This window comes from Cygnus atratus, chromosome 22 (genome assembly GCF_013377495.2).
Source record: "Cygnus atratus isolate AKBS03 ecotype Queensland, Australia chromosome 22, CAtr_DNAZoo_HiC_assembly, whole genome shotgun sequence".
NCBI lineage: Eukaryota > Metazoa > Chordata > Aves > Anseriformes > Anatidae > Cygnus > Cygnus atratus.
Window position 1 is genome coordinate 2,271,010 of NC_066383.1, and position 18,567 is coordinate 2,289,576.

General features: G+C 54.2%; 1 protein-coding gene across 4 annotated transcripts in view; it reads right to left on the bottom strand.

Annotated features, from left to right (window-relative positions):
- The window catches only part of SNX19 (sorting nexin 19), a 49,476-nt gene extending 31,887 nt beyond the window's left edge, over positions 1-17,589 (bottom strand). The window contains exons 1-9 of one of the 4 annotated variants that reach the window (XM_050715063.1): positions 17,470-17,529; positions 14,968-16,048; positions 14,412-14,550; positions 13,578-13,678; positions 12,940-13,059; positions 12,491-12,621; positions 11,076-11,172; positions 10,642-10,828; positions 8,318-8,447 (exon numbers count right to left, since the gene is read on the bottom strand). In XM_050715063.1, the coding sequence (XP_050571020.1) occupies positions 8,318-8,447; positions 10,642-10,828; positions 11,076-11,172; positions 12,491-12,621; positions 12,940-13,059; positions 13,578-13,678; positions 14,412-14,550; positions 14,968-15,783 (1,721 nt within the window). In that variant the 5' untranslated portion in view covers positions 15,784-16,048; positions 17,470-17,529. Of the gene's footprint in view, positions 1-6,968; positions 7,253-8,317; positions 8,448-10,641; positions 10,829-11,075; positions 11,173-12,490; positions 12,622-12,939; positions 13,060-13,577; positions 13,679-14,411; positions 14,551-14,967 lie in introns of those variants that run through there. The other 3 variants (XM_035555856.1, XR_004780152.2, XM_035555855.1) reach the window with 3 other exon arrangements.
- Between the last annotated feature and the right edge of the window lie 978 nt (positions 17,590-18,567).

Consider the following 18,567-nt stretch of genomic DNA (forward strand, 5'->3'; position numbering starts at 1 on the left):
CTCCATGAGTAAAGGTTGGACAAGTTGGGTTTGTGTTGTCTGGAAAAGAAAGAAGGACCACGAATGGTCCAGTGGACAAGAAGATATAAGTAGTATCCAAACCTACAAACAGCTGCTCTGCGCTGATAAACCTCTGCTTCTCTTGTCCATCAAGGTTGGGATGAGAACTGCTAAATTCATTTGAGCTGAGGAATGTCTGGGTTAAGTACTCAAGAAAACCTTCTAATGCTGATTGTGATTGAAATCTGAAGCAACAGTAGTTGTGATTCCCCCCCAAACTGGGGGTCGTAAGGATTCAGACAAACACAACCTGGAGCCCTTGTTAGGATGAAGAGAAAGATGGGAATGCCTCTACTAGTCTGCTTTAGCTGTATAAATATAAATAGCTCTATAAATACAGATGATTTGTGCAGAACAGTAGCAAGTCTGGTTCAACATCTACTACCTTCCACCCCAGAACAAGGCCCCCGTTTCCCCGAGGTCAGTTAACACAGCGTGGCTAACCAGGAGCTCCAAAAGGGCCTGTGAGGCCTAGGTAGTGAAAAGGATTTAAGAAGAAGGCAACATCTGGAAATGCACAACGTAGTCAAGCATCTGACTCCCATGAAATCAGGAAAGGCTGATACTTAAATCACCAGACCATCCCTCCCTTCTCATTACTTGTCCCCCAAATTCTTCCCCAAATTGTGCCTCAAACCACAAGAATATCCTTAGCTCAAGGGCTCACGAAGAGCAACATTTCAATGCTTTGACTGTAAAACATTTCTTAGCAAAGCTTATAAAACCGAAGGAACAGCTGCAGCAGGCAGTTAGAAGCATGGAAAAACACAAACGGAGAGCTTTTGCCCCCAGGCTCAGCTTTTAGCACCTGCTACTCGAGCCCACGTTCACCCTCCCCGCACGGCCGCCAGCAGCAACACGTGCAGCTGAGTGCTGGCACGCTCTGCTCAAACACCTTCCGAGCAAACCCACACTTGTCCAGGCCATCGGTAAACTCTTTGGAGAGGAAGGAAATAGAAAAGAAAAAATAAAATAAAAAGAGAAGAAAAAAGAAAAAAGCCCTCCATAAATCAAATACGAAGCATCCTGAGTCCTTTTAAATTTCTGGCCAAAGGCACACACGCAAAAAGTAAACTATCCTTCTCGCCTTACTGGAAACGTTCCTCTCCTGCAGCCCTATAAAAAGTTTACAGTTGTATATGCTACGAACAATGCGTCCTGTACCCCTGCCCGAGCACACGGTGATGAAGTGTTTGACCAGCGAGGCAGAGGCCCCGTGGCCGAGTGCCTTCCCCTCAAACAGAGTGTCTTGCCAGCCTCGCGCCTCCCAAACCCAGCCCGGCCAAGGGCAGCACACCGAAGGAAGGAAGAAACAAACGGAGCTGCAGGGAGCTGACCCAGGTAGCGCTGGCATCCAATGTGTCTTTACCCTGCCCGTTACACTTGCCTGCGTGCAGCAGCACAGGGCAGTGGGATTTATTTTATCTACCTGACCTAGCCCTGAGATGTGGAGCGTGCAGAAGGCCTGGGAGAGGTGGGCACAGGCGACACTTCACCGTGTGGCGGGCAGGAGGAAAACCAGACCGTTCCCTACTGCTTGCAGGCATCAAGTTGTACCTCGGCATTCGGATTTGGGGCACTTTGCTGCTGCTGCCACTTCACACGCTGCTCTCTCCTAAACACACCTGCTGCAAAAAGAAAGCTCGTAAACACAGAGGGCTCCAGCTCTCACATCTTCCTCCAGTGAGTTAACCAAGCCGCTCTGCTGCTTTTTTGCTCTTCTCAAGTCAGATCTCCCTGCAACGCCATGGGGCTCAGGAAAGGGGGGGGGAAGCTACATGATTAAAAATCGTCCCAAAAACCCCTTGATTTTTAACAAAGCATCCCGGCTTTTGATAACATCTTCATCAAGTATTTATTGAGCCAATTAAGCTCTCAGCAGCGCCCCAGGGAGAGGCCAGGCTGTCTCAGCCAGGTCCTGCTCAGAGCAGATTGCTTCATTAGCCCACTTCAGAAACAAAATACATAAAAACACCATTAACCCTTCACAAGCCTGGGAAAACTACAACCTGCAAAGAGAAATTATTTCCTCGCAATCCTTTTCTCCTTTGTCTCCTCTATTTGCAATAGGAAGTTACTTTTTCTTAATTCGGAAAAAAAAAAGTTGGCACGTATCTAATTGCTGAAACAGAGTCAAAAGGAAAAAAAGAGATGCAGTTAAAATAATGTTGCAATTGTTATCAAAGCACAGAGTGCTTGCTTCGTTCCAGCGGCTGTTTTTGGAAGAATGCTGCTTCTAGATGAGGGGAAAAAAAATTGTTTGGGACAGAGATTCAAAGCCAGATCCAAAATTTCCAGGTGCTTGGAGACAACTGAATCGAGGCCTGTTTCCAAGCTGATTTTTATTTACTTTACGCACACACGAAGACACACGCAGTCCCGAGGACTGCTTTTGCTGACACACCACAGGCCTGCGGTTCCTATTGCTCCTCGCAGCTCCGATAGCCAACTCCAGCGACAAGGAGGAAGATGCCATAATGTGGCTCCCCCGCACACAAACTCTTGCTGGCATTAGGTGGGACACGGGCTCGCACCACTGCAGGAACCTCAGCACCCCCGCAGCCACCCAGCTGCGCCCACCAGCACGGCCCCTGGTTGCAGAGGCGCTTGCTAAACGTGCCCGCATCAGCTCCCCCAGGGAACAAGGCAGAAGAGATCGTATTTGGAGCAACTAAATCCATTCTGACACCGCGCTTTTGGCAGCTTGCTTCTGCCAGCAAAACTTGGAGGTGCTGCCCGCGCGGCGCGGTGAGCTACCTGCCAGCCACGAGGCCGAAGGAAAGTGAAGCAGCGGCGCTGGGAACAGCTTCGGCACAAACCAGCACGACTCCTCCTGGGGCCAGCCCTGGGCTGCAATGTCCTTTTCAGAGATAACACAGGCAGGGAACAGTGTCTGCAGCAAACACCTGCCTGAGCACGGCCATGTCCTGCCCCGCGACACCCCCTACACCCGGTGATGTGGGTGTGGAGCTCACCTACAGCTCTGCACTCACCTGGCCCCGCTGTCGGACACAGCCCTGCGTGCCCGCGGGGCTCCGGACGGCCAGGACATGTCACTTGTGGGCAGCGTGTTCCCAGCGAGCCCGGGGCTGCAGGTGCTTGGCTGCCCGAGCAGGCAGGTTTACTCAGGGACATTTAAGAGGGTCAGGCAACACTACATGCCAGTGGCACTTTAAAGTCAAAGAAAATCAAGGAGGCTGCCAAGGGTCTTTGTTTTTGCCAGTTCTGCTGGCACAGAGATCAAGGAAAAAAGAGGGAAAAAGAAAACAGAAAAATCAGCGAGCAACACCCCGAAGCTACGAGCTCCTTGACTCACACCAGCAGTTGCACAAGGGCCTGCAACACCTGGCCTGAAGCTGATGGGCTCCGGCACGGGGCCCCGAAGCCAAGAGGACAGCAAGAAGGCGAGGGCAGCCCGGGGTAGTGCACGGGGTAACCTGCAACAGCCTACCTGAACCCATCCTGCATGACGGTCACGGCACCGTGCCACGTCCCTGCTGAAGGAGGGACAGGAGGCGGAGGCACACAGCGTGCTGCGGCATCCTTTGGACCAGCACAGACGCCTGGATTGCTGCAGGGACCCCAAGTTTGGCTGCAGTGCTGCTCGGTTAACAACTCAGGGCCCTTGCTGATCACGGGCAACGGATGCTGGTCTGGGATGTTCTCACCTGGAGGGGCTGGAGGTGGCTGTAAGCCGAGTGAGCAAGCCCCTGGCAGCAGGTCTAATGAAACCAGCCACGTTGTTGAACTGTCACCACTAGTGCCCACGGTGAATCTGCGACAGGGGGACAGGAAACTTGATGGCAGAGAGGCAGGGATGGCAAGAGGGGATGGTGGTTTTCAGCCCCACGTGGAATAATCCCTGTAACAGCCAACTCCAAGAACATTCTGGGGACAAGGGGGACATGTCCTGCTCTCGGGAGACATGTCTCTCCCCAGCCTTGCATCCCCCATCGAAAGTGCACTGAATATCCTAGACAGCACTCGAAAGGAGAAGGATACATCCTGGCATAACCCACAGCCCTGCAGCTGCTGGCCCTGGCTGCAGCACTGGGGCCCTGCAGCACCGAACAACCCTCCTCTGCCCTGCTGCCTACCTGCAGGCCCTGGGGACAGCCGGCAGCTCCCCCTCGTGCCAGCAGAGGCGATGCGCTGCGGGCAGGGACAGCAGCCTGAGTGTTGCATGAGTGCAGAACCAGAGCTAGAGAGGAAGCCCCAGGAGGAAAACTAGAATTTGGCGAAGCCAGCCGGCCCCTGGGTGCCAACGTACAGGGGAGCAGAGCTAGAACTTGCAAGGAACTGTGTCCACAAAAGCCAGGTGGCCATCTGTAACCTGCTCCCGGCCTGCCCCCGGGTCTCTGGCTACATCTCACGGGCTGGAGCATCACCTCTCCAAATCCACCTGGATTCCCAGCCACCCACAAAGGCTCTAGTCCCTTCTTCCTTCAAGAGCAGTGACTTCAGAAGGGGAGACTGCTCGTTGGGGGACAGCAGCTCTTGTAGCCGGTTCCTAACAGGCTGCTTTGCTGAGGAAGAGGACGGCACAAAGCCTGGAGGAGCACCAGTGACCCAAAACGAACAGCAAGGCAAGCAGCTGAGCTCCTGGAGAAGGCAGGGGTGCTTCGCGTTTACCTGAACTCGTGCTCAGTGGAACACAGCACCCCAAGCTGCCTGCTGCATGTGTGCTCCCTTCATTACACAGGCACCACTACCGGGGCTACAGGGTGCGACGGGTCCCCTTCTGTCAGCTCGGTGGTTTGCGTTGATGTGGCTCTCTTGTGATGCGTGGGAAGGGGAAGCAAGCAGCTCTGCTCCTGGACCTGCACTGCACCAAGCTCTGGAAAATCACCTACGTATAAACCCTCCCCGGTCCAGCCCCAGAATCCCGGGCTCTGCTGGAAGGAGATGCAGACCCGGGAGAGCCCCAGCAGGGCAAGATGGGCTCTACCTGGCTCCTGCTGGACCCTGACCCAGTGACCAGCATGCCACCAGGGACACAGCGAGGGCAGGGCGCGGGGTCACAGCCGCAGAGTGGCTCGCATGCTTGCCGTGTATTTTTAACGCTGCTTTGACTCACGGGCTCCAAAAAGCACACGGATTCTCCAAATGCTTTTTAGCTCTTTCCCCGAACACCCTCGGGGCCCAGAATAGCCCCAGCTACTCCCCTCTGCCATCAGGTTCCCGTTGCAGCCTCCCGGTGAGAGCAAGATCTCCATTCCCAGCCCGGGGGAGGGAAGCAGCAGGCGGCCCGAGGAGGGGCACGGAGTGGGGTTTGGTTACAGGCAGGGAGAGGCACACAGAGCCTGCTGGAAGCGCTCCTTGGCCCCAGGGCTGCCTGGGCTCCCAGCAAGCCTCTTCTCCACCCACCTCTCCTTTCTGCTCCAAAAAAGGATCACTCCCTGTTACATAATGGGATGAGCGCCGCTCAGATGCGGGCTTGCACGCACGGCCTGCCTTTTACTTAACAATACCTTTTTCGGTCATACTGCCGTCCTTCTTGCTGCCATCGAGCTGACAGGCAGGGGAGACGGATAGTGCCTGGCTCCGGCTACTTCTGCTACAGAGAGGAGAAAGAGGAGTGTAGAGGGATGCTCCCTGCAAACGGAGTGGGACAGGGAGCCCTGGCTCACCAGCAAGGTAACGCCGGGCACTTCGTGTCAGTACAGGGGTCCTGTGGGCACCACATACCTTAGAGATCAAGTTCCCAAAGGAGAGGGAACTGGTGTTCTGGAGAAGTTTGACCTCTGTGTTGGTGTTTCTTTGATTTTTCTGCTCTCGCATGAGGCACACGTGGTGCACAGCAGTGGCAATGCCCATGGAGGAGGCTGCAGGAGCAGCACATTTCCCAACAACCAAGCAGAGAAGCCTCCAGCAGCAGCCCCCTTCCTGACACTCAAAACTCTGCTAGGTCGGTCTTCCATCACCCACCACGTAACCCAGCCGCTGATGGGAAGGGAGGAGGGCTTCCTACCAGGGAGGGGTGACTCCACTTGTACTTTGTAACCAGCCATGGCTAGAGACAGGCTGGGTGACGCCTGCCACCTCGTGTTTGTCCACCTCTTCTCAGAGGCAGGAGCAATGATGCCTCAAAGAGCACATGCTCACAAACAGCTTCGGTATCTCTCCACCTGCACAGGGTACCGGACACAGTGCCTGCCTGAGTACCTGAACTAAGGCTGTGCTAGGTCCGGCCTAGCAGTGATTAAGTCGCCAATGCTTAAATGGAACAGAAATGCCACCTTGTGTCCTTGGACAAGCGGTCGGCATCAGGTCTGAGCCAGAGAGCTCTTGATCTGCTCAGGGCAGCAGTGGCCACCTGGGTCAGCCACGAGCACCCACCTCGGCCACCCTCCTGCTCAGGTATCACGAGGGTGCTGTGGCAAGCTGGCAGGGAGCACTCCTGTTTCCGTGTCTCCTCCACTGCAGGGATACCTACGTCCCTCATCTCAAACATCTGCCTTGGGCACTGAGCTCTGCTCTCGTACCAGACCACAGCTTCTGTAACAGGCAGATGCTGGCTGCTCCCAGCTCTCAGCAGCTCTGTGCCCACTGCAGCGTCCTGCCCCCCGCGTGGGCTTCCAGGACCACTGAAAACCTTTCACCTTGTTTCAAGACAAGACAACCTCTACCCTGATACTCATTCCGTTCAGGAGACCAAAGCACGTTCCCAAGCACAGCCCTCAGGGTCGGGGTGGCAGCTGCAGCAGCAGAAAGAGGAGTGGGAAGTATTCCCTGCAGCAGCCCCCGAGTAACACTGTCCTGGCAGCAGGTCAGCTCTCCCTGCCAGCTCCTTCCCCAGCCCCTTCGCACCAGACACGCTGACTCCCGACTGCTCCAGAACAAGCCCAGAGCCAGTGTCAACACACAGCTATCAGCACAGACACACACAGAGCCAGGGACACGTAGTTAGCTCAAAAGGTTCTTTTTACACCCTGCGGGAGGTCCTGATCGTGGCACCCAGGACTCACAGGACTTCCCGCCTCCCTTCCAGCCAAAAGTTTGCTTGCGTGCAGCACATTCAGGTTCCCCCAGAGCCACTGAAGCAGGACTGCTACAAACACATTCATCTTCATGTTCCTCTGCTAGCACAACACGCAGAGCTTCTCCACCTTCCAGGGCCAGGCATGTGCTTTGTGTATGACAGCTTCTCTAGTGGAAAATACCAACGCCACGTGTTCCTGCTGCAGGCCCCCTGGGTGACGAGGACACGGCTTATTAGGAGGTGATGACGTGCATGCTCAAGCTCTCATACCTCCGTGCTTACACACAAGGATTGGGTTCCAGCTCACTCCCCAAAACACCAGAACCCATTTTGGAGAAGTGGGAATGACACCCACCTCCTCCCACGCAAGGAAACCGACCTGGGAGTGACAGCCAGCAGCCCCTGACCTCAAAGTGCTTTGGCAACCTCTGCTGAGGGCAGCTCAAGTTACCACCCAGGTTACAATGTGCTACCCTGCACATTCTGACACCGGCTTTCAGCATCTCCTGTAGAAGATAGGGTGCAGGAGTGGGAAAAACACTGCTCTGAAGCTCCCCCTAGCCAAAATTCTCCTGGGAAGGCTTATCTTTTACTCTAAAGGACCACATCCTCAGCTAGCGATAGTCACTGACTTACAAAAGAAAACAGAAATGCTCTCTATTTGTGTGCCTTGGCCCAATGCCTTACCACACAGAGGCACTGGCCTCAGGAAAGCTTGGCAAGTGCATACCAGCTGGAAAGGAAATCTTTCCCTAATACATCTGTGGGTCAGTGCCCAAGGCACAAGCATTACTGGCCCACTGCAGACTGGAGAGGGACACAACGGGGAGAGCAAAGGCCCTGGGAGACTGCAGTCCAAGCTGTTACTTGACAATTCCCTGTTCCCCGTGCCTGTTCGTTCTCCTTTTGCAGAAAGAAAAAGCTGAGGCCCCAGGCTGCGGTAGACCAGCAGAAGCCAGTTCCTCCCTGGAGGGCTGAGGAGATGGGTACACTTTCTCCTTCAGTGAGGTAGGAAGCCTCTCACTCACAGGGCTGGACCTTTCCCTTCCCTTGTGTTAAGAGGCAGAAAGCTGTCCACTGGAGTCACATTGGTGCTCACAGGGAAAGCAGCTTACATTGCAAACCTCCGAGATGCTCACTGCACATACACATTACACCTCCTGATGTTTGATGCAACAGAAAGTATTTATGTGCGTTCAGATAAAAACTCTGTTTTAGTCTAACTCGAGAGGCAGTGCTGCCACAGAGCTGTGAGGTTGGTCGCTGAGGCCTTACCTTTGAATGAGGGTCCCAAAGAGCAGGTGGAAGACCTTCTGCATGTCCTCCGTGCAGAGCCAGCTCCAGTGATCCATCAGGAGCAGGCGCAGCAAGTCCAGGGCCAGGTCAGCCAAAGCCGTCTCTGAGTCTGAAAGGAGGAAGAGGAGGCTCAGATGAGGAAGCCAGCTCAGATCCTAAGCAAATATGGTAGAAAGCATCACCTGAAACCCACTCTTCTAGCCAAGAGCCTGAATGATGCTCTGCTTCCCAGCCTAACACCTCGTGCCACATGCTAAAGCATAGCCAGCCTGGGGCCCTGCCCTCCCAGCATCCTGCCCCGAGCACTCATTTCCTCTTCCATTCAAGCAGCACCATCCTCTTCTTCCAAGGAGCACACCAGAACTTGTCTGCTCCAAGTGCAGCTTTGCTCAGTTCCTACTCAGTTCAGCTGAGGGATTATCAAATCCCAGACCATGCACAGGGATGGCAGCGTGCCCAAAGCAGGTGAGATGGAAGTACTGACTGCACATCGATGAGGAATATCTTTCCCAGTCTCCCTTAACAGTCTCCCCTCTTTCACCGCGCAGTTTTCCAGGCACAAGGCTCCGGTCGGTGTCTGTGGGCTGCCATCGTGTGGCAGGTCCAGGTCTCAGCAGGACGATGTACCAAACATCTGGACAAACCAGATGCATCAGCCCTGACAATAACCCCTGCACGTGCCGACATATCCTGGGTGACGCTGACCGGGGACAGCAAAACCTTTCTTATTCCCAGATGGATGTCAAAGCCTACAGCACACATTCAACATGCCAGAGTGACTAGTGTGCTGCTTGGCCCCAAAGCATTGTAGCTGGGGTGCAGAACAAACCCGTTAACGTACCACAGACCTGCCTGAGATAATCGCTCCTAGGCCAGCACCCCAACCTGCACTGCTGCATCTGCTCTGTCAGCAGAGCGAGTTACTGTGTGGCAGTAGCTCCTACTCTGCTGGTCCCCAGCACCGCATTTTTCTGCCACTCTCCCCCTGTGGGGAGCCAGCAGGCCTGCTGGAGACAACGGGGAGAGGGATTCTGAACCCTGGCCTGCCTCCTTCCCTCCCTGCTGCTCACCAGCTGGACTAGTAACTCCAGGCTGTTCATTTGGAGGAGACGGCATCCGGGCGCGCTCAGCGCCTCTTGCTCTGTACCACGCACAAGTTAGTCCTTGCTTTGCCCTTTGAGCCTTGACTTCCCTGAGCCAAAAGCAGAGCAGGCTGTTTAGCATCACTGCAGGCCCACAGGAGGAGTCGGGATGAAGCTCTGTTTATTCCCATTAGATCCAAGCCTCCTTCCCCAGAGAGCTGCTGGCCAACCCCTCCGAGAGGTCACCCAGTGAGCAGACAGGGATGCTGGGTGCCTTTAGCCAGTCCCTCCCCACATCCATTTGCCTCATCCCGCCCTGTCTCAGCTCTGAGGCATCACAGACCTGCAGGGATCTGACATCAATTACACAGGATTTCCTTAAGAGTTCAGCTAACTTGGCCTGCCTGTATCTCTTGTCCTCTGCATGGAGCACTGACCTCCGATTCCAGTCCTGCTCCCCAGCAGCCCCAAAACAACTGCAGGCATGTGGCTCAAAGATTATAGGCAAGGCTGGTAGCACAGGCTAGGTTTCAGAACACCAGACCCATCTTGTCACAAGCATGTGCTTTCAGTCAGAGCTTGCCAAACCTGAACCACTGGAGTGAAGTTTTTGGAAAGTTCCAGCTGATACAGCTTAGCTATTCCAAGAAGAAGATTAGAGAACATATTTTTGCTCATGCTCAGGATAATCTTGTAACCGCTCTGAGGACATAGGACCTCTGTGCTTCAGAGGAGAGATCTATAACCAGAAAGGGAACATCGTTCCTTGAACTGAGGTTACGCATTTACTACTCCCACCAAATTCATCCAAACGTAACAACCTCAGATGTCCTTTTACAGTGTATGAACATACCAAGGCTAACTTTAGACTACCAAGAAACTGTTATTTGACAGTTTAACAGAGCCTGATTTTACAACGTTAGCAGTTTAGGTAGCATGTCCTTAAGAAATATCTCTGGAGTAACTGCAGCGAGTACACCAAGGTGAAGATCTACAGTGACAGAACCGAGTAAAGACCCAATTTGCTTCCAATAGCAATATGGATCGGAGCGATCTCCCAACAGGACTGGAAAAGACTCGGCTTGCCTTCTCTTTAATGAAGGTGCAACAGGCAAGGGACCAGGTCCTTGTGCTCAAGACCCTGCGAGCTGAGCGTGCAGGCTCTCAGCAGGCAGCTGCTGCAGTACCAGGGGAGAAAGCCTGAAACTGGGCTGAACTCACCTGTGTCTGTGTCTGGATGTACTCCCTGTTCCGACGGGCCCAGCCTGTCTGCATCCTCCTGTGTGGGGCGTTCGTTAGCTTCTCTGCTTCTCTCGCCCTCAGGAGCTTTACTGGGGACAGTCTCCAGCAGCTTCTCCTGCTTGTGGATGAAGGACTCCATAGCAGCCAGCGATATGGTGCCAGAGCCCTATAAAAGCACCGGTGTGTTAGCACCACAGTCTCCACTGCTCAGACAGCCCCACCACCACCTGATTTGCAACTTGCTCTGTCCAACGGCACAACAAGGGCTGCTCATTGCCCTTCTGCAAAGGCCTGGCATGTGGGAACAAGGCTGCAGCAACCACAGCTTTGTGCCCACAGATAATTTCAAGTCAGCATCCAAACATGGCAATGATTAGGATCACGAAAGGATCACAGAAGGGATCTGAACTTACAGCGCTGCCCTCCCTCACGGAGTACACGATCCTGTCATGTGCTTCACTCACACTCAGCACTGGAGTGATTTTACTGGATGAAAACCTCAGCCGGGACCTGAAGAGGAAAAACACATCATGGTCAGGATTTTCTCCACAAGTGATGAGTTCCCGGTCTCAGCCAAAACCCTGAACCAGCTATGTTTGTCCAGTGTCAAGCCCAAGCTAAGAAGTCTGATTGGACCTAAAGTGGTTCAGAAAAGCATCTGCCCCCAGGATAACTGAGAACTAGCTGTAGAACCAACCATGCAATGAAAGCTTTAGAGTGCTTTTAACATTCTTAAACATTGGCATAACCAAGCCTTCCTGGCATCTACCACACACACCTTCTTCCACAGCTATTTGAGATAGAAGCCTCCATGCAGATAGGTGCGAGCACATCAGCATATCCAGGAAAGTGTCCAGAAAACTCTGAGTTGAGACACACTCAGCAGGATTGTGAAACCCAATTGTAAACACATATACAAAAAGGAGGATGTGAGGGGCATTTTGGACTTGGGACAAATTGTAAAAAAGTCTTTATCATGAAGGAATGTCCTATTCAGCCAAGAGGTTTCAAAAGTTGAACTGTTTTTTTCTCTTTTTAAACTTTTTGTCCACAGCAGCTTTCCCTAGCAAAACAACTCTTTCCTGGAAAAAAAAAAAAAAAAAAAAAAAAGCCATACTCATGCAGAAACCTTCCCTTCTTCTGTAAGGGAACAATCAGTGACAAGCCCAACGGGGCTCATCACTGCAAGCAGCACCAAACAAACACTTGGTAAGCAGGAGAGGTGCAATGACCTTTAATGTTACTCCTAAATAAATATTCAAACTTCTGCTGGGAAAAGTGATGTGTCACTGTGTGAAGCACATGGGAAAGGTAGGAGTAAGCCTTCAGGTTGACAATACAGGTAAAACTAGCTGGAACACTGCATGTTTTCTTCATCGCATTTTGAAATCTGCCCTGAAGTGCTGTGCATGGAGTAATTGTTCTCACCAGCAGCAACCCAATGTCTCAAGCTGTAGCTGTATTTTGCAGTGACTCACCGCATGTGTAGGTCATGTAAATGCTTATGGGTAAAAAGCAATTCTTCAGGAGCATCAACATCTTTCCCAGCAAATGCCACCACCTCACAGTTCCCTCACGAAGAAACCAGAGAAACCTCGAGCAGAAATTGCTGTGGAAACCCTCAGCGTTCCTGAAGAATCTTTTACCCAAACAGGAACTCAAACACCCTTGCTCAGCATGTGAAAGAGAAAGCAACTCAACTAAAACATGACAGCCATGGATTATCCGAAACACGTGAAGCATCAAGTCAGTACTTCATGTTGGAGCCAGCTTATTGATGAACTCCACATTCTACACGAAGCACAGGGGAAGCTGAAGGAGAACTTACCTGTTAGCCTTCTTCCCATCTGTCTGAGATTTCCCATCCACCTCAGACTCGCTAAGATCCTCCGTGGGGCTCTGGGGCTCTGACCTGGGGAACGCTGTCTTCAAGGTATCCACAATGGCATTGACAACAATCTGCAAGAGCCAGAAGAGACATCAGTCATTGGTAGGGTTTTCCGGAATGCGAATTGGGAGTATTAAGATTTGCTGTATCCCTATTTTCCATAAGGAAAAAAAGAAAACAACAAGCAGCCCAAACTTTGAGATGGGCTCTGACCCTGTCTAGCTTAATGGCTTTCTGGGCAAGCTCAACCCAGTTACACATAGTGCGTTTTTTTTTGCAACTACTGCAGCAGAAATGGATATAGACGATGAAGCCCAAGAGGAAAATGCAAAAGGAGAGTCTGAGTGCAATCAAAAGAAGTTCACGTAAGCAGTTTCCCACTTGTCTACCTTGTCTATCCTGGAGACAACAAAGGGCTTCTTGACGAATGCGATTCTGGCATCGGTGTTCAGGGCGAGGAACTCCTGCACCTCCTCACTGTTGGCAATCTCAGGGACTGCACACAGTTGCTGCAAGGAAAGATAACAGCTTTAGGTTCTTTGAGTCAGCTTCCACTTGCACTTTACATGAGCAGACTGGGAAAACACCAGATGTGCTCTGCCAGTACAGAGCAGTCCCGATCCACTGCTTTCCAGCTCACAGAAAGCTACAGCTGCCAGCTCAAGGCCCTGCTACACGTAAAGGAAAGTCCATTTGCCATCTCTGGCTGTCCGTCACAGACACGGCAGTTATCCCTCTGGGGCACTACTCAGGACAGCAGGGCAGGGAAAAAAAGTAGATATTCTCTGTCTGCACTTTCCCCAGTAATAGTGAAAATAAAAAAATGAGTCTAGTGGCTACTTGTGAAAATGAAACAAACAAAAAACTCACTTAAAAGACACCAGCATCCAGCACAAAAGCCCAGCTCTCAGGTCTAACAGACCAGCAGTGATCTGATCTCCGCACCAAAGGAGGGGCAATGGTGAGAATCACCTCAGCAGCCACGGGAGGCAGTGGACACCAAGCAGGCACTGGGCAAGGAGCTCACCTTCAAGAAAGATTCTAGCAGACTTTTTCTGGCTTCCACTTTATCGCTGTCCATGTTTCCAAATGGAAGATCGGGGAACAATTTCTTTGGGCCTTTGATATCTTCAAATAAAACAAACGCATTAGCAAGTGCCAGAAAACTAACAGCTGTATCAAAATCTTAATGCTCTCCCACTTAAGACCACCACTACACATTGCCCTGCCCCAGCCCAAGATAATATGCCTCCCAGACCAGGCTGACTGAATCACGCCTTAAATACATACAGAACCTGTGTTCTGCTGGATATTGTACCATCTGTGCCTCTAATGTTAAAGAATTAAGGATGCCAGTTTAGTGCAAAGACTCGAGATCACTCAAAAAGCCCCAAAATTCTCAACTCTTTCTCAAGTTTTCCAACCCAAACCCCAGATCTGTCAGTATCAAAAGATTAAGTAGGAATATTTTAAATTCAATGATTTATTTTTTTTAAACAGCGGTATTTGAAAAAAAAATTGTTTGGTTCTTCAATAAAGCTCATGTCCAACATTTGCTTGTATACAAACAAGATACCTGCAGATACCCATATTTTGATGTTGCTGCTCACTGCTAAGGTACAAAACTGCAAAAGCAAGCATTCTGATTTAAACGGAAACAAGGACGTGTTTTGCAACACTGGAATTTGCCAGTGAAAAATATTCCTCCTCCAATCAGCTCTGCACTGGCAATGGAGGACATGAGCATCATGAACAGCCCAGGCATGCCCTGACAGTGCTGAATAACCTCGGAGCAGAGAGGGGACACAGACTAGGGTGAGAGAAAAAAGGATTTTCACAGAAAGCTGATGCAGGCACTGACTTTTCAGGAACTTGCGGAGCTCCGGTTTCTCTTCCAGTCTGGTCTGGAGGTTGAGGAACTCCCGGTAACGGCGGTTCACGGTGTGGTAGGCCATTTGCTGAAGGCTGCCTGTGCTGTCACCCTCCAGGGCTGTCTCGTACTGAGGAGGAAAGCAACAGTCATTGATCCTCCAAAACAGACTCCAAAACAATCCTGATGTACTGTATTCCTTGCTGGCCCCACAACCCCCAGGCCCCACGGAGCTCCCATCCACTAATTTCTCAGATTGACCCTTCCCTGCATAGCAGGGGCTGCACAGCACACAAATCCCTCATAATGAAGGGACTGGGTAAATTGGGATATAAGACTCCAACAGTCCCACACAATGACAGGCCAAGGGTTGTATCCCCTGTCCTGCATCCAAACAGCCACTGTCACCATGCTTGATCTTTCCCTGCTGCCAGACAAAAATCTTTAAGCTACAGAGAGCAGAAGACTGCATCTCCAAACCCCAGTCCATGCTGCCCAGCTGGGGCACGGATCTTAAAAAAGGGGTGGGTGCCCAGGGAGCATTTACCTTGACCGTGTACAGGGTGTAGGGGTGGAAGCCAGTCCCGCTGTGCTCCCGGGCAGTGATGGTCCCAGTTATCCGCAGGTTCTGGATGACGACTGGCCCGTCGGGGCTGTTGAGGGGCTCAAAGCTGAAGGTGCTGATGGGAGCTGTCGGGGAGGATGAGAGCAGGGGAAGAGTCTGCCCAGGGTCTGGGGGACTTTGTGGTGGCACTTCTGATGCCCCCAGTTCTTTCCCCAAGCTGCAGGGCCTCTGTGAGGAGGACTTCTTGGGGACAGGTGGGCTCTCCTCCTCCTTCTCCACTGCTGGATCGATTTGGATGTCAGGGCAGGAGCTCAGAACAAAAGCAGAAGGGGGAAGCAGCCCAGCATCCGTGCAGGTGGCATTGCTTTCCTCCAAGTCCCCCACGCCATCCTCTGAAGCGTCCGGTCCCTCGAGCACAGCAGGGGTGTCAGGGAGGGTGTCATCGAGACACTCCTTGGCAGGCGATGGTGCCAGCAGGTCCACGTCCTGGCCAGGATCAGGCACAGGGGACTCCAGCTCCAAACCCTCACAAGGAAACAGGCAGCCCAGGGCTTGTGGGCGGAGGAATGACACCTCTGTGCGGCTCAGCCCGCCTGCTGCATCCTCTCCCTCCTCACCAGCAGCCCCGGGCACCTCCATGATCCTCGGGGAAGGGGGCAGCCCTGCAGGAGCAGAATCAGGCTGCACGGCAAAGGACAAGCAGTCAGGCACCGGGGCCGCAGGGGGCACCTCCTCTTCCCGAGGCTTCTTGGAGAAAGCCGCGACAAGCAGCAGGTTGATCCAGTCGGGATCGGCCATCTTCCTGACAGCGGGCAGCAGCACGTTGCAGGCCACCAGCTCCACCACCACGAAGCGTCCCGTCCGCGTCTCCAGGTGGGGCTGGGGCACCAACGCCTGCAGCAGCACCTCCACAGCGGCCCGAGCGTAGCCCACCTCCACCGACGGGCTGCGGAGGGCTGGATGCGTGCCCGCTATCCGGCTGTACTCCTGCCACAGCGTCCGGCTGCCCTCCGGGGTGTCCCGTAGGGCCTGACAGGCCTGCAGGTAGCTCTGCAGGTGGTGGCTGCAGAGGAGAAGAAGGCGTCGAGCCAGGGCCTTGCGGTCCACCCGCCCCATCCGCCGCCTCAGCTCGGCGGCCAGCCCGGCCATGGCTTTCTCCACCTCGTCCTCGAAGGCGCGCTCAGCGCTGACGGTGCGGTACCAGGAGGAGACGAAATCCCGCACCACCTTACGGATGGTGCCGGCGATCTCCTGCTCCAGCTGCTCCTCCGCTTGCGGGCTGGGCGGCGAGGGCCGCAGGGTGCCGACGAAGCGCTCCAGCCGCAGCCGCCAGCCCGGCTGGCTCAGGGCACGGGGTCCCAGCCAGCCGCCCACAGCCGCCAGCACCCCGCAGAGCAGCCCCAGCACCCGCAGGTCCAGCAGCAGGCGCAGCGCCAGCAGCCAGCCCAGCACCGCCGCCAGCGCCAGCAGCTGCCGACGGCCCAGCCGCCGCGTGCTCGCCCCGCGGGACGGCATGGTGGGACGGCCACAGGGGGTTATGAGGTGCCTGCCGTGCTGTGGGGCTGCAACACGCCGGGATGAAGCCCCCAGGGAGGGGAACTCCAACCCACCGGAATCCTTTTGGGGACACGATCCCAGGGACCGGGGCTCCAGTCCTCTGGGATCCTTATGGGAATGTAACACCCAAGGAGCAGGACTCCAATTCACCAGGATCCTTATGGGGACACAGACCCCAGGGAGCAGGGCTTCAACCCCCAGGATCTTTATGGGGACACAACCCCAGGGAGCAGGGCTCCAGTTCTCTAGGATCCTTACGGGAACGTAACACCCAAGGAGCAGGACTCCAGTTCACTGGGATCCTTATGGGGACACAGACCCCAAGGAGAGGAGCTCCAACCCTTTGGGATAGTTATGGGGACACAGCCCCCAGCGAGGGGGTCTCTACTCCCACCGGGCTCTTTATGGGGACGCAGCTCCAGGGATCAGGGCTCCAAACCACCGGGATCCTTATGGGAATGTAACCCCCAAGGAATGGGGCTCCAACCCACTGGGATCCTTATGGGGGGACAGCCCCAGGGATCAGGGCTCCAACCCTCCAGGCTTCTTATGGGGACACAACCCCCAGTGAGGGGGGCTCCAACCCCTGCGATCTTTATGGGGACACAGCCCTCAGGATCAGGGCCCCAAACCCCGGGATACTTATAGGGACAGAGCCCCAGGGATCAGGGCTCCAACCCTCCAGGATCGTTATGGGGGACACAGCCCCCAGGAAGCTGGGCTCCAGCCCTCCGGGCTCTTTATGGGGACACAGCCCCAGGGATCAGGGCTCCAACCCCCGGGATCTTTACGGGGACACAGGGCCCAAGGAGTGGGGCCCCAACCTCCCGGGATCCCCACCGGGATGCGACACCCAGGGCTCAGGGCTCCAAACCCCCGGGATCAGGGCTCCAACCCGCCGCCCTCTCCCCGCCCCACGCTACGCACCGGGCCCCCCGCTCCCACACACCGCCTCCTCGGTTCGGGGCCGGGACCCGGGGCCGGGGCCGCCCTACAACCGACCCGAAACCTCCGGGCCGCCGCCACCGAGCTCCCGCAGCCCGCCCCCTGTTCCGTCACTTCCACTGCTCCCGGTGGCGGCCTGCGGCCCCACAGCGCCCCATAGCGCCCACAGGGCCCCCATAGCCCCCACAGGGCTCACACAGTGCCCCGCTGCACCCACCGGGCCCCACAGAGTCCCCCCCACAGCGCCCCAAAGTCCCCACAGAGCCCCCGCCCGCCCCCGAAGGGACACGAAGCTCTGATGCCCTCGCAGTTCTCGTTGTGGAACGAAAGATGCCTGCGCTTGACCAAAAAGTTTGAGGTTAGTTCATAAAGCAGCCCGGTGGTGGTGCACGAGGGGGGGGTCTGGTGCTGAGCAGCCTCGCCTGGGCTGTGGCACGGCAACAGGGGGCACCCCTAAATGCACCTAAACCCCACTGTCTGGGTTAAGCACCGCAGAAAGTCATAAAATCGTATCAAAGAGTGGCTCGGGATGGAAAGGACCTCAAAAATCAGCTCGTTCCCCTGCCATAGGCAGGGATGGCACCACCAGATCAGGCTGCCCAAAGCCCCATCCAGCCTGGCCTTGAGTGCCTCCAGGGATGGGGCATCCCCAGCTTCTCTGGGCAACCTGTGCCAGGGCCTCACCACCCTTACAGGGAAGAATTTCCTCCTAAGCTCTAATCTAAATCTCCCCTCTTTGAGTTTTAAACCATTCCCCCTTGTCCCTGTCATTATCTGACTGAGCAAAAAGTCACTCCCCATCTCTTTTATAAACCCCCTTTAAGTACTGCAAAGCCACAACGAGGTCACCCCAGAGCCTTCTTTTCTTTAGGCTGAACATCCCCCAAAGCTCTTCTTTAGGCTGAATATCCCCAGCTCTCTCAGCCTTTTTTTTTTTTTTTTTTTTTTTCTGTAGGAGATGTGCTAATAAAATAAAGGGCTGAGCTGGGATGGGGCATGGGATGGGCAGCCCAGCCCTGCTGGACATCGTTAGCAGCCTGCACCCACACACTAATTGGGGTGGGAGGGGGCTGGGAGTGC